Source organism: Neophocaena asiaeorientalis, unplaced genomic scaffold (genome assembly GCF_003031525.2).
Source record: "Neophocaena asiaeorientalis asiaeorientalis breed wild unplaced genomic scaffold, Neophocaena_asiaeorientalis_V1.1 scaffold98, whole genome shotgun sequence".
In the NCBI taxonomy this organism is placed as follows: Eukaryota; Metazoa; Chordata; class Mammalia; order Artiodactyla; family Phocoenidae; genus Neophocaena; species Neophocaena asiaeorientalis.
This window is the reverse complement of record NW_020172459.1, coordinates 1,351,551-1,365,467: the sequence shown is the minus strand read 5'-3', so window position 1 is coordinate 1,365,467 and position 13,917 is coordinate 1,351,551. Positions and strand designations below refer to the sequence as shown.

The window sequence follows — 13,917 nt, the reverse complement described above, 5'->3', positions numbered from 1 at the left end:
TTATATCTCTTCCCAGTTCCACCCCTCTCCTCCTTGCAGGTAATTCCTCTTCTGAAGTGGGCGTGTATCCCTCCTGTACCTTACTTGATCATTTTCTTCCCTATTGTATGTTTTAAAATTTTGAAAAATGCCATATCAGTATCCTTCAACAATTTTTATTACTCAGTAATTTTTTGAAGGCTTATGTAGTTTGATACATATAGATCTAGTTTATCACGTTTTATATTTTACTTATTTTTAAAAATATCTTTTATAAATTCACAGTTTAGAATTTAAGACATACAAAAGAGTGTGTATTGAAAAAACTCTTCACCCAGCTGTCCAGTTTTTCTCCCTGGAAGCAACAGGCATTGTCAATTCGTTGTATATCCTTCCAGAAATACTCTATTTACATAAGCAAGGTAATATACACATACTTAGCAGGCGGACTGTCAACCACTGCGCCACCAGGGAAGCCCCACCCTGCTCTTTTTGTACAAATATTGTATACTATTTATCCGTTCCTTTTTTTTGGAGATTTAGTTGTTTCTAATGTTTTGCTGTTAATAAGCAGTACTGTTAACGGCTCTTTTCGTACCTCTCTCTTCGTGCATACATGTGAGAATATATTTGGGGTAGACACCTAGAGCTGTAGTACTTAGTGGTAGGGTAGTAATAAAGGCTTCAACTTTATTAGGTCATCTTCTCTAAAGTGACTTCCAGATGCCAGAATTGGGTGAGAATTCCCATTGTTCTATATTTTTGCCTATTCATGGATATTGACAAACTTAAAACTTTTTTTTTTCAGTTTAATCAGTGTGAAATTTCATTGTGCTTTTAGTTTATATTTCTTGGATTGCTAGTAAAGGTGTACATTTTTCCTTGTGTTAATTGCCCATTTAAATTTCCTCTGTAAATTTCTTATTTATATTCTTGACTCATTTCCATTTCTCATGTTGCTTGCCTTTTTTTAATTGATATATTAGATTTCTATAGACATTCTTGACACTAGTCTTTTATTGATTTAGTAGGTCGCAAATACCTTCTCCTGTTCTGTGGCTTGTGTTTTAGTCATTCGTTTTTCTACTTGATCTTTATATTTTCAAAAATGGTCTTTCCCATGTGATTCTTCTTGAAATAATTTAAAGTCTTACTGTTATTTCTGCAAATTTCACTAATGGTGACTAAAGTGTATGCACAATGTTGTGTTCTTTTTTTTTTTGTAGTGGATCAACAACCTGGAGGTTGATAGCAGATATAATTCATGGCCTTCTAGTCTACAGGAGTTGCTTCGCCCCACTTTTCCTGGTGTTATCCGACAGATCAGGAAGAACTTGCACAACATGGTAAGTAAAACTCCTTATTGCTGGGCTGTGATCTTTCTTCCTTGCCTTCTCCCCTGCTTTCTGTCATATCTGGAACGTCCACTTCTCTCCTTTACTAGCTGCTTCTCCCCACCCCCCCAGATACGCTCTTTTTCTAGCTCCATGTTCAAAGTGGAAGGGTTGGGAAGTGTACTGATCGTTTGTAGGGCTGTGCAGTGTCAGTGTGTGAGGAAACGCTCCTCATCCTTAATCTCACGGTTTAGACTGTGTTGTTTTAAGACAGTTGTTCTTTTTTACTCAGAAGATGAATATATTACTACCGTTTTTCTTGAATATCTTAATCCCTAAAATTTAATAGTTCAATTTATTCCCTTAAATAAATCTTCGTCAGCTCCTGCTTTTTAATCCTTATTCCACTGCTTTAGAGAGTTAGAGGAAAAGGGATTTCAGTTGACGGTCTTTTCCCCTCTCATGTCTTTCTTTTACCTCATGTAGTTCCTAAAGAGACGGGGCAGGTTATGGCCAAGGTTGGCTTCCTCAGAAGTTTCAAGGGAAATGATCCTCTATACTTGCCTCAGTCTTGAAACCACTTTTTTCCTTCCCAGTCAAAATTTCAATCTCTTTTACTCTTACCAGATGAGATAATTTATTAAACTTTATTAAATGAGAACTTTATTTGATTAAATGAGATTAAATGGGGTAATTACTGTTTTTTAAAGTACATCATGAGAACTTAATACATGATAGCTACTATTGTCTAAAGCTTGGGTTCTAAATGAATTCTTCATTCAGAGATCCTTCGAGTTGAATACACAGGAAGCTAATCTCCATTTTCTAAGGTGGCAGAGTTAATAAAATTTGGGTCTTGTTAGGTGTAGCAAAGGACATGTATTAGCCAGCTGGATACAATTCCCATGTTGTTAGCGTAAGATCATGAGAAAATCACTTAGCCTTTCAGTACCACATTCTTTGAATACAGAGGGAGGGTAACTGCTCTTTGTATAACTTCTTTTTTATGTGGTTCGAAAGTAGCTGGAAAAAGGTGGCCTTCAAGTGTAAAGACTGAGGCATTTTTATTGGCCCAGCGACATTTGCATAAATGTCGTTTCATGTTTTCCTTTCCCTTCCCTACAGGTTTTCATAGTTGATCCTGCTCATGAGAGCACGGCAGAGTTGATTAACACAGCTGAGATGTTCCTCAGTAATCACATACCACTAAGGTAACACCGTTATCAATCGGACGGTATATCTCCTTTAGCTGAGGTCATTCTTAACAAGTCTGGTGTTACTGAATTGTAGGATAATTAATCGTGGGGGTCGTTAAGGGCAGTTTTATCTTTTGCTCAGTATGAAGCCGGTATCTTTTGGGGGAGAGAATTTGATTCTCAATGAATAGAATCTTACCGTCATTGAGTTATTAATAAATAGCCTGTGTAAAAATAGCATGCGATCTCAGCTTGCTCAGGGAATTTTCCTAAGTAAGTGTTCACCTCACAAAGCCTACCTTCGGCAGAGATAAGGAGCTTTGCCAAGAACTTTTGTCAGACTGTCAAGGACTAAATGTATACACAGCTTTTTATAGATGCAACCAGGCACATTTATTTCACTTGTGTTACTAAATCTGCCAACGGGGTACTTAAATGGCTGGGGTTTCCACTGTACCTCCTCAGAACAATGTTTGAAGGTTTTACATATAAGGATTAAGATATTCCCACATTCTGAATAGAATGTGGTAATTTTACATGTTGATAAAATTTGAATTCTTAGAAAACATGAAAATAAAGAAGAAAAGAGCTCTTTAGCTAATTAACATTATTGTGTGTTCCATACTCAGCACTGAGCTAAGTGCTGTGAGTGGAACATAAACCACATTTCTACCCTCTTGGAAAAAATACTGTGCCTACTTCCAGTAAGATACTCAGTCAAGTGCTAGGTTATGTCCTTGCTAGTTCTAAGTGCTTTAGAATTTCAGGGAAAAAAAAGATTATAGACAGATATTTGGGAAGGACAAAGGTTTCATGGCAAAGTTGGATTTAAGATAGACTTTGAAGAAAATAGCGAGTTTTCATTGATGGAAAAGCAGAGATTTTGAGTTTAATGAAATATTTAATGTAAACCTGAATACCACATGGTTAGGTGGAGGATTACAGCCAGAGCTATGTTTTGATGAAAAGGGAATATAAATAAAAAAAAAAAAAAAGGGAATATAAGAACGCAAAAGAACTTGGCTCATGGTACACAGTGGGCATTAATTAAAGATTTACTGAATGGCATTGAGGGACAGGAAGAGGGCATGGGCTCTTCAGATTGCAAAGGTAGGTGAGAAGAAGACACTTAACTCACAGGCATGTTGTGAACAGTTGGTGGAAAGACCAAGGCAGACCAGCGGTTGTTTTCCTTTGTATGAGTTGCTGTGGTACACGGAGTTGTTGGCAGGGACTGAGGAGAGGAGGGGACAAATCTGAGAGCCTCCCTACTGGTACTTGATGAGGGACTGGTCCTGGGGGAAACAGTAGTCTGGATTTGGGCACTTAGCTAACAGAACAACTCTGATGCCCTTTTTAAAAGTTGAATACTTGGGAAAGGGAAGTACTTTGTGAGGAGATAACTAGGTTCTAGCCCTTATTTTTATTTTCATAAGAATAATATTAAGGTCATTTCTGCCTGGCGCTTACTCATTTGATTTCTGTCATAAGAGGGGTTTTGAAAAGACAAAGACAATTTATAATCTAAAAACAAGCCCTCTCAACTACCTCATCCATGCAACCACCTCATCCATGCATACACAAATTCTACACATACCTCCTGAGAGCATGATGTTTGATGTTTATCATATATTTTTAGGCTGCACTTTTAAAAAAAAATTAATAGACTTTGTATTTTTTTAGAGCGTTGTTGATTAATTAACTGGTATTGCTACATTATTATTAACTAAGTCCATAGTTTACATTAGGGTTCATTGTTTGTGCTGTACATTTTGTGGATTTTGACAGATGTATAATGACATGTGTCTACCATTATAGTATCATATAGCTTAGTTTCACTGCCCTAAAAATGCCCTGTGCTCTGCCTGTTTGTCCCTCCCTCCCTCCCTCCCTCTCTCCCAGCTCCTGGCAACAACTGATCTTGTTACTGTCTCCATAGTTTTTGTCTTTTCCACAATCATGATGTATGTAACATTTTCAGATTGGCTTCTTTCACTTAGCAGTACAGTATGCTTTTAAGCTCTTTGTCCATGTCTTTTTGTGGCTTAATACCTCATTTCTTTTTATCACTGAATAAATTCCATTATATGGATGTCCTATAGTTTTTTTACTTCATTCACCTGTTAACAACATCTTGGTTGCTTCCAGATTAGGGCAGTTATGAGTAAAGCTGCTACAAACATTTGTATGCAGGTTTTTGTATGGATATAAGTTTTCAGCACATTTGAGTAAATACTGCTAAGTGTGATTACTTTATCTTATGGTAGAAGTGCGTTTAGTTTTTTGAGAAGGTGCCACACTGTGTTCCAAGTGGTTGTACTGTTTTACCTTCTCACCAGCAACGAATGAGGGTGCCTATGGCTCCCCGTCCTCTCCAGAGTTTGATGTTGTCAGTACTTTTTGGATTTTAGCCATTCTCATAGGTGTATGGTGGTATCTCATTATGTTTTTAATTTGAAATTCCCTAATGACATATGATTTTGAGCATCTTTTAATGTGCTTATTTGCCAGCTGTATGCCTTGTTCAGTGAGGTGCCTGTTTAGATCTTTGGCCCATTTTTAACTGTTTTTTTTTTTTTTTTTGGCGGTACGTGGGCCTCTCACTGTTGTGGCCTCTCCTGTTGCGGAGCACAGGCTCCGGACGTGCAGGCTCAGCGGCCATGGCTCACGGGCCCAGCCGCTCAGCGGTGTGTGGGATCTTCCCGGACTGGGGCACGAACCCGTGGCCCCTGCATCGGCAGGCGGACTCTCAACCACAGCGCCACCAGGGAAGCCCTGTTTTTTTTTTAATTGTTAGTTTTAAGAGTTCTTAGCATATTTTGCATATCAGTCCTTTATGAGATATGTGTTTTGCACAGATTTTCTGCTCATCTTGGCTTGTCTTCCTTCTGTTAACAGTTTCTTTTGCAGAATAGAAGTTCTTAATTTAAACGAAGTCCAGCTTATCAGTTCTTTTTGTTGTGGGTTGTGCTTTTGGTGTTAGGTCTGAGAAGTTATTGCCAAACCCGGGATCACCTAATTTTATCCTGTGTTATTTTCTAGGAATTTTACAATTTTGTGTTTTACATTTATGTCTGTGATCCATTTGAGTTAAAGACTGTCCTTTTTTCATTGCTTTTGCTCTAAGATAGAGGCTAGTGGCCTCTATAATGGCCAGTGCAAGTTTTTTGGCCAGTCTGTAGATGTGTAATGGTAGCTCTTTGTGGTTTATTCCTTTAAGTTTTAAAATGTAATAAACTTTAACTTTGGGTGTAGCTTTGTTTGTTTGTTTGTTTTTTATATTGCAGGTTATTATTAGTCATCAATTTTATACACATCAGTGTATACATGTCAGTCCCAATCGCCCAATTCAGCATGGGTGTAGCCTTTTGCCTAAGGACAGTAGTAAATATTTTTATGCTTTCCATTTACCCATGATGCCCATACTGCTGGTATGAAATCTCAAAATCTACCCCCCCTTCTATATGTTTTCACATTCTGAGAATTTTCACTTCCCCTAATGTTTATTTAAAAACAGAACAAAATCTCCATCTAAAACTGTGGCAATACCTTAAACGTCAGTAATGGCCTCATTTCATGATATTGAAACAGCTTGCTTTAATAGTTAAAAAGTCTAAGCCACCTTTGGGAACCTGCTTTTTTATTCTGCAAGTGATGAATGCCTTTGCCCTCTCACTGTCGTGGCCTCTCCCATTGCAAAGCACAGGCTCTAGACGCGCAGGCTCAGCGGCCATAGGCTCACGGGCCCAGCCGCTCCGCGGCACATGGGATCTTCCTGGACCGGGGCTCGAACCCGTGTCCCTTGCATTGGCAGGCAGACTCTCAACCACTGCGCCACCAGGGAAGCCCCGGGAACCTGCTTTTTTATTCTGCAAGTGATGAATGCCTTTGCCAACCATGTTAGAGTATGATGTGAACTGTGTTTTTCAAGAGAGGATGCCTTTCCTTATTTAACTGGTTGCATTCTTCGAGATGTTTCTTTTTCTTCTTTTTGCCCTTCCCTTTCTCCCCCAGACTTGGTTTAATCTTTGTGGTTAATGACTCTGAAGATGTTGATGGGATGCAGGATGCTGGAGTGGCTATTCTGAGAGCGTATAATTATGTTGCCCAAGAAGTGGATGATTATCATGCCTTCCAAACTCTGACACACGTATGTTTTCGTTCAAAATGGCGAATAATTTTTAAAAATCTAACTTACTCTAAGAAACAGTATGTGGTAAGGAGATTCTATATTTCTGGAAAGAGAAAAAGGTAAATTATTCACACAAACTTCATGCATTTTGTATTTCCAGAGTTGCCTTTATTGATACACTAATGTTAAAAATAGATTGTTGTGATTTCAGCTAAGATTCCTTAGATACTAACACATTAATGTATCTTAGTTTTCTGCCTTTTGGCGATTTGAAATCACTGATTAATGCCTTTCGGTGAATGTGATGTTCTCTACATGTTTATAAAAAAAAACTTCGCTTTCTTCCCTTTTAAGACAATCATGATATTTTCGTTAGGAATCAGTTTAATATTCAAGTCATAAAATTCTTATTAATTGTTTTCTCCATTTTAATTGGAAACTGTGAAATATCCTGATTTTTATATATATATTTTAAGATACTTGCTCAAGTTCAGAGAACTCTCCTTGTTTTTTTTCTATTTTTGAGTATAAAAAGTTTACTAGTAATAGTTCTTTTGTTTACAGATTAGTGTTGATTATTGAAAAACTTATCTTTAAAGCAGTTATTTTCATGACTTTTATTTTACCCATAAACATGATTTCAGCCTGCTGTTTATTATGTTTGTTATGTTTACTGTTTAGAGATTCAGTCGGGGCATTTTTTATTAATTGAAATATTCATTTATTTATTTGGCCAACTTTTATTAAAGATGCACCCTTTGCCAGGCCCGTACCAGCTGCTAGGGATACAAAGAAGAGTAAGATTTTCCCCCGTCCTCAAACACCTTACAATCTAGTGCGGGACGCCTCCACACAGATGATTTGGTACAGTGTGGGAAACACTGCTGGCTACAGCAGCACTAGGACCTCGCTCCACTAGGGATGGCCACGGACATTTTTGTGGAGTGGGAAGTTGTCCCAGCTGAGTGTAGGAGGGAAAACAGCAGTCAGTTGAACAGTGGCTGCGAATCAGAAGTAGTGACTCCAGGTTGTTAGTATGACTTGAGCAGAATATTGTGAGAGCAGAGTGGAGAGGGGAACCTCATTGGTCATTGAGGCCATTAGGCTGGGTAATAGGTGTCCAGATCACAGAGTTAAACTCCAATTAAAACCTCATTCTGATGCATGTATGGAGGTGGATCTGGTGAAGGGTAAAGAAAGTGGCAGGGATACTAGTTGGTGAGCTGTTGCTGTGATCTCTGTGAGAAATGGTGGTGGACCTTAGTTAGCAGTAGGCTCTGAAGAATGAAATAAGTTCCAATGAAGTTGCTGAGGATAATAAGGGTTTTAAAGTCTGTTTTTTAAAGTTTTTTCCCCTCACAGCTGTGTGTATAAAGGAAAGGATAAAGAGTTTTCATTTCTTTTTCTTTATTTTTAGTTGCAAAAGTAAAAAAAAATTATGTTCATTATTAAAACTTAAAAAAAACTATTAAAGTGTTTTGATTAAAAAATCTGTCTCTGCCCTCCTTAATCCTGCTTCTTAAAGGCAGCCACTGTTAAAAGCTTGCATCCATCCTTCTAGACGCTTAACTGTACATGTACAGACACGGTTTTGTTGTTGTCTTACGTCTGCCTTTTAAAAATAAGGACTATGCCGTACGTATTTTGAAACTTTTTTTCCCCTTAAACTTCATGGACATGAGTTCTTATTTCAAGGATTACTTATAAGTATTCAGATTTTTACAAAATTAACACATTTTTGCGTTTGGGACTTTATGTGAATATGAACTGATTGAGTCATTTTAAGAATATGTAGTTTCTAACATAAGAAGGCATAAGGAAGTATATGGAAAAGGGAGAATTGCTAATATGGCCCATTTGCTCTTTTTAAGAGAGTTAGCTGTTGTTTTCATTTTTCCTCTACATTCTGAAATCTTTTGTAATAAATACTCTGAAATTTACATGTGAAAGTGTAGTTGGTTACCTGGTTTTTCTTTCTTCAGATATATAACAAAGTAAGGACTGGAGAAAAAGTTAAAGTTGAACATGTGGTCAGTGTCCTGGAGAAGAAATATCCATATGTGGAAGTGAATAGCATTTTGGGGATTGACTCTGCTTATGATCAGAATCGGAAGGTAAACATTCTCTGGCACTTCTCATTTGACTGCAACACTATACTTTCCTTACGTATCCTTATTATTGGGGGTTACTGTTAATAAAGGTGGTGATGGTGAAATATTTAGGTACTTAGCATTTAAAAATTTAGAAACCTGGTCACTTTTCTGTCTCTGCAAATATAGTTTATATTTCAATTTTGTGAAGATATCGTTGATTTTTAGCTGGCCTATCAACTATACAATTGAAAAATAATTTCTCTTTATAATGCACTGGTAGTACCTGAGTGATATATGTTCTGGATAAAAGCTGTTGGAAGTATATGATGTATGCTGGTCAGGTATGATGTGTGTGCCTAATGTGTGTCATGTATTTAATTGTTTAGGCTAAAGATGGAAATGCAATAGGAAATGTAATAAATAGAATGGCAAAGTCTCATAATAAGGATATAGGGAAATATTTTAAAATCTTTATTTAAAGATAATAGTGAGACATTAAATATAGTGAAGGTCCTTTATTGTAAGCAGGAACAAGGTGGTCAGTTTATTGAAAACAAATGTTAAGGCAAGGAATCAAAATACATTTCTGAAACAATTTAAAACAATAAAAAAGTGTATTTATTTACCAGCTTTTTTTCATGTTTTTGAATGAAGGACAAGGCCTTTGGTTCATCTGTTTGAGATCTGAGCTATCATTTCGTTAGAAACCATACTGATAATGCATTGTTTATACATTCTCTTTTATCTGAGTACAGAATCCTAGATTTTATAATCTCCCTCTCAAGTCTTACCCACACCCAATTCAACACCAGTTGTTTTTTAGCGTTTCACTTTTTTTTTCTAGTCATTCAGTTTGTTTTTGTTTCCTTCCTTCCTTGCACTTATTTTAACTTAATATAATTTTATTATGGTAACATTGATTTGTAACATTATATAAGTTTCACGTGTACAACATTATATTTCTACTTCTGTATCCCCTACAGCTTGCCCACCACCAAAAATTTAGTTTCCATTCATCACTGTACAGTTGATCCTGTTTACTCATTTCCCCGCCCCCAGTATCCACTACTTTGTTACATGTTTGTTTTTGTTTGGTTTGGTTTGTTCATTTATTTTGTTTGTTTATTACTTTTTTATATTCCATGTGTAAGTGAAATCCTATGGTATTTGTCCTTCTCCGTCTGACTTATTTCACTAGCATAATACCCTCAAGGTCCATCCGTGTTGTCACAGATGGCAAGATTTCGTCTTCTTTTTATGACTGAGAAGTGTTCTATTGTGTGTATGTGTGTTTGTGTGTGTGTATGTATATCTCACATCTTCTTTATCCATTCATCTGTTGATGGACACTTGGGTTGTTTCTGTATCTTGCCTATTGTAAACAATGCCATGATGAACATAGGAGTGCATATAATTTTTTGGATTAGTGTTTTCACGTTCTTTGGATAAATAATCAGAAGTGGAATTACTGGATCATATTCTATTCTTAATTTTTTTTGAGGAATCTCCATACTGTTTTCCATAGTGGCTGTACCAATTTACATTCCAACAGTGCAAGGGGATTCTCTTTTCTCCACATACTTACCAACAGTTGTTATTGCCTGTGTTTTTGATAATAGTCATTTTGGCAAGTGTGAGGTGATATCTCATGTGGTTTTGATTTGCATTTCCAAGATGAGTAGTGATGTTGAACGCCTTTCATGTGCCTGTTGGCCAGCTGTATGTCTTCTTTGGAAAAATGTCTATTCAGGTCCTCTGCCCATTTTTTAATCAGGTTTTTGTTGTTGTTGTTGTTCTTGAGCTGTATGAGATCTTTATATATTTTGCACATTAACCTCTTATTGGATATGTTATTTGCAGATATATTCTCTCATTGGGTAGGTTGTCTTTTCATTTTATTGATGGTTTTCTTTGCTGTGCAGAAGCTTTTTTCATTTGATATAATTTTGAATGAAGGACAAGGCCTTTGGTTCATCTGTTTGAGATCTGAGCTATCATTTCGTTAGAAACCATACTGATAATGCATTGTTTATACATTCTCTTTTATCTGAGTACAGAATCCTAGATTTTATAATCTCCCTCTCAAGTCTTACCCACACCCAATTCAACACCAGTTGTTTTTTAGCGTTTCACTTTTTTTTTCTAGTCATTCAGTTTGTTTTTGTTTCCTTCCTTCCTTGCACTTATTTTAACTTAATATAATTTTATTATGGTAACATTGATTTGTAACATTATATAAGTTTCACGTGTACAACATTATATTTCTACTTCTGTATCCCCTACAGCTTGCCCACCACCAAAAATTTAGTTTCCATTCATCACTGTACAGTTGATCCTGTTTACTCATTTCCCCGCCCCCAGTATCCACTACTTTGTTACATGTTTGTTTTTGTTTGGTTTGGTTTGTTCATTTATTTTGTTTGTTTATTACTTTTTTATATTCCATGTGTAAGTGAAATCCTATGGTATTTGTCCTTCTCCGTCTGACTTATTTCACTAGCATAATACCCTCAAGGTCCATCCGTGTTGTCACAGATGGCAAGATTTCGTCTTCTTTTTATGACTGAGAAGTGTTCTATTGTGTGTATGTGTGTTTGTGTGTGTGTATGTATATCTCACATCTTCTTTATCCATTCATCTGTTGATGGACACTTGGGTTGTTTCTGTATCTTGCCTATTGTAAACAATGCCATGATGAACATAGGAGTGCATATAATTTTTTGGATTAGTGTTTTCACGTTCTTTGGATAAATAATCAGAAGTGGAATTACTGGATCATATTCTATTCTTAATTTTTTTTGAGGAATCTCCATACTGTTTTCCATAGTGGCTGTACCAATTTACATTCCAACAGTGCAAGGGGATTCTCTTTTCTCCACATACTTACCAACAGTTGTTATTGCCTGTGTTTTTGATAATAGTCATTTTGGCAAGTGTGAGGTGATATCTCATGTGGTTTTGATTTGCATTTCCAAGATGAGTAGTGATGTTGAACGCCTTTCATGTGCCTGTTGGCCAGCTGTATGTCTTCTTTGGAAAAATGTCTATTCAGGTCCTCTGCCCATTTTTTAATCAGGTTTTTGTTGTTGTTGTTGTTCTTGAGCTGTATGAGATCTTTATATATTTTGCACATTAACCTCTTATTGGATATGTTATTTGCAGATATATTCTCTCATTGGGTAGGTTGTCTTTTCATTTTATTGATGGTTTTCTTTGCTGTGCAGAAGCTTTTTTCATTTGATATAATTACATTTGTTTATTTATGCTTTTGTTTTCCTTGCCTGAGGAGACATATCTAGAAAGATATTGCTGAGATGGATGTCAGAGAGGATACTGCCTTTTTTTTCCTTAGACTTCTATGGTTTCAGGTCTTACATTAAAGTTTTTAATTCATTTTGAGTTAATTTTTGTGTATGGTGTGAGCTAGTGGTCTAGTTTCATTTTTTTTTTTGCATGTGGCTGTCCGGTTTTCCCAACTCCATTTATTGAAGAGATATCATTTCTCCATTGTATGTTCTTTGCTCCTTTGTCATAAATTGTCCATATATGTTTGATTTTATTTCTAGGCTCTCATTCTGTTCCATTGATCTATGTATCTGTTTTCCTGCCAATACCATTGCTGTTTGTATTAGTATGGCTTTGTAATATAGTTTGAAGTCAGGAAATGTGATGCCTCCAGCTTTGTTCTTTTTCTCAGGATTGTTTTGGTTATTCAGCATCTTTTCTGTTTCTGTATAAATTTCAGAATTTTTGTTCTATTTCTGTGAAAAATGTCCTTGGGATTTTGATAGGGATTACATTGAATCTGTAATATAAATTGTCGTAGGTAATATGGACATTTTATTTATTTATTTTTGGCTGCACCATGCAGGATGTGGGATCCCTGACCAGGGATTGAATCTGCACCCCTTGCAGTGGGAGTGTGGAGTCTTAGCCACTGGACCGCCAGGGAAATACCTTTTTTGTTGTTGTGTGTGTGTGGTTTTTTTTAAAATTGGCTTTATTTATTTTTTTCTTGGCCGTGAGGCATGGCTTGCAGGATCTTTGTTCCCCAACCAGTGATTGAACCAGGGCCCACAGCAATGAAAGTGCAGAGTGCTAACCATTGGACTGCCAGGGAAGTCCCTTAATATGGACGTTTTAACAATGTTAAATTTTCCAATCCATGAGCATGAAATATCTTTCCATTTATTTGTGTCTTCTTTGGTTTCTTTCAACTGTCTTACGGGTTTCAGGGTACATCTTTCACCTCCCTGGTTAAATTTATTGTGATTATAAATGGGATTGTTTTCTTAATTTCTCTTTCTGCCTAGCGTATAGAAATGCAACAGATTTTTGTATGTTGATTTTATATCTTGCAACTTTATTGTATTTGTTTATTACTTCCAGTAATTTTTTGGTGGAGTCTTAGGGTTTTCTGCACATAAAATCATGTCATCTGCAAATAGTAACAGTTTTACTTCTTCTTTCCAATTTGGGCATGTTTTATTTCTTTTTCTTACCTCATTGCTCTGGCTAGGACTTTCAATATTGTGTTGAAAATGAGTGGCGAGAGTGGGCATCCTTGTCTTGTTCCTGATCTTAGAGTGATAGCTTTCAGTTTTTCACCATTGAGTATGATGTTAGCTGTGGATTTGTTGTATGTGGACTTTATTACGTTGAGGTATGTCCCTTCTATACCCACTTCACTGAGAGTTTATATCATAAATGCGTGTTGAATCTTCTCAAATGGTTTTTCTGCATCTATTGAGATGATCATGTGGTTTATATCATTCATTTTGTTAATGTGGTGTATCACATTGATTGATGTGGGGATGTTGAATCATCCTTTCATCCCTAGAATACATTTCACAAAATTTTATTTGTTTTTGGCTGTGTTGGGTCGTCGTTGCTGTGTGCGGGCTTTCTCTAGTTGTGGCGAGCAGGGGCTACTCTTCATTGCGGTGCGTGGGCTTCTCATTGCGGTGGCTTCTCTTGTTGTGGAGCACGGGCTCCAGGCGCGCAGGCTTCAGTAGTTGTGGCATGCAGGCTTAGTAGTTGTGGTTCATGGGCTCTAGAGCGTGGGCTCAATAGTTGTGGTGAACAGGCTTAGTTGCTCCGCAGCATGTGGGATCTTCCCGGACCAGGGCTCCAACTCGTGTCCCCTACAATGGCAGGCGAATTCTTTCTTTTTTTTTTTTTTT

General features: G+C 36.8%; 1 protein-coding gene across 1 annotated transcript in view; it reads left to right on the top strand.

Annotated features, from left to right (window-relative positions):
• Positions 1–13,917, top strand: part of UGGT1 (UDP-glucose glycoprotein glucosyltransferase 1) — a 120,644-nt gene that overhangs the window by 42,401 nt on the left and 64,326 nt on the right. Inside the window, exons 14-17 of the mRNA XM_024738001.1 lie at positions 1,206–1,325; positions 2,439–2,524; positions 6,524–6,659; positions 8,624–8,755. Of these exons, the coding sequence (XP_024593769.1) occupies positions 1,206–1,325; positions 2,439–2,524; positions 6,524–6,659; positions 8,624–8,755 (474 nt within the window). The remainder of the gene's footprint in view (positions 1–1,205; positions 1,326–2,438; positions 2,525–6,523; positions 6,660–8,623; positions 8,756–13,917) is intronic.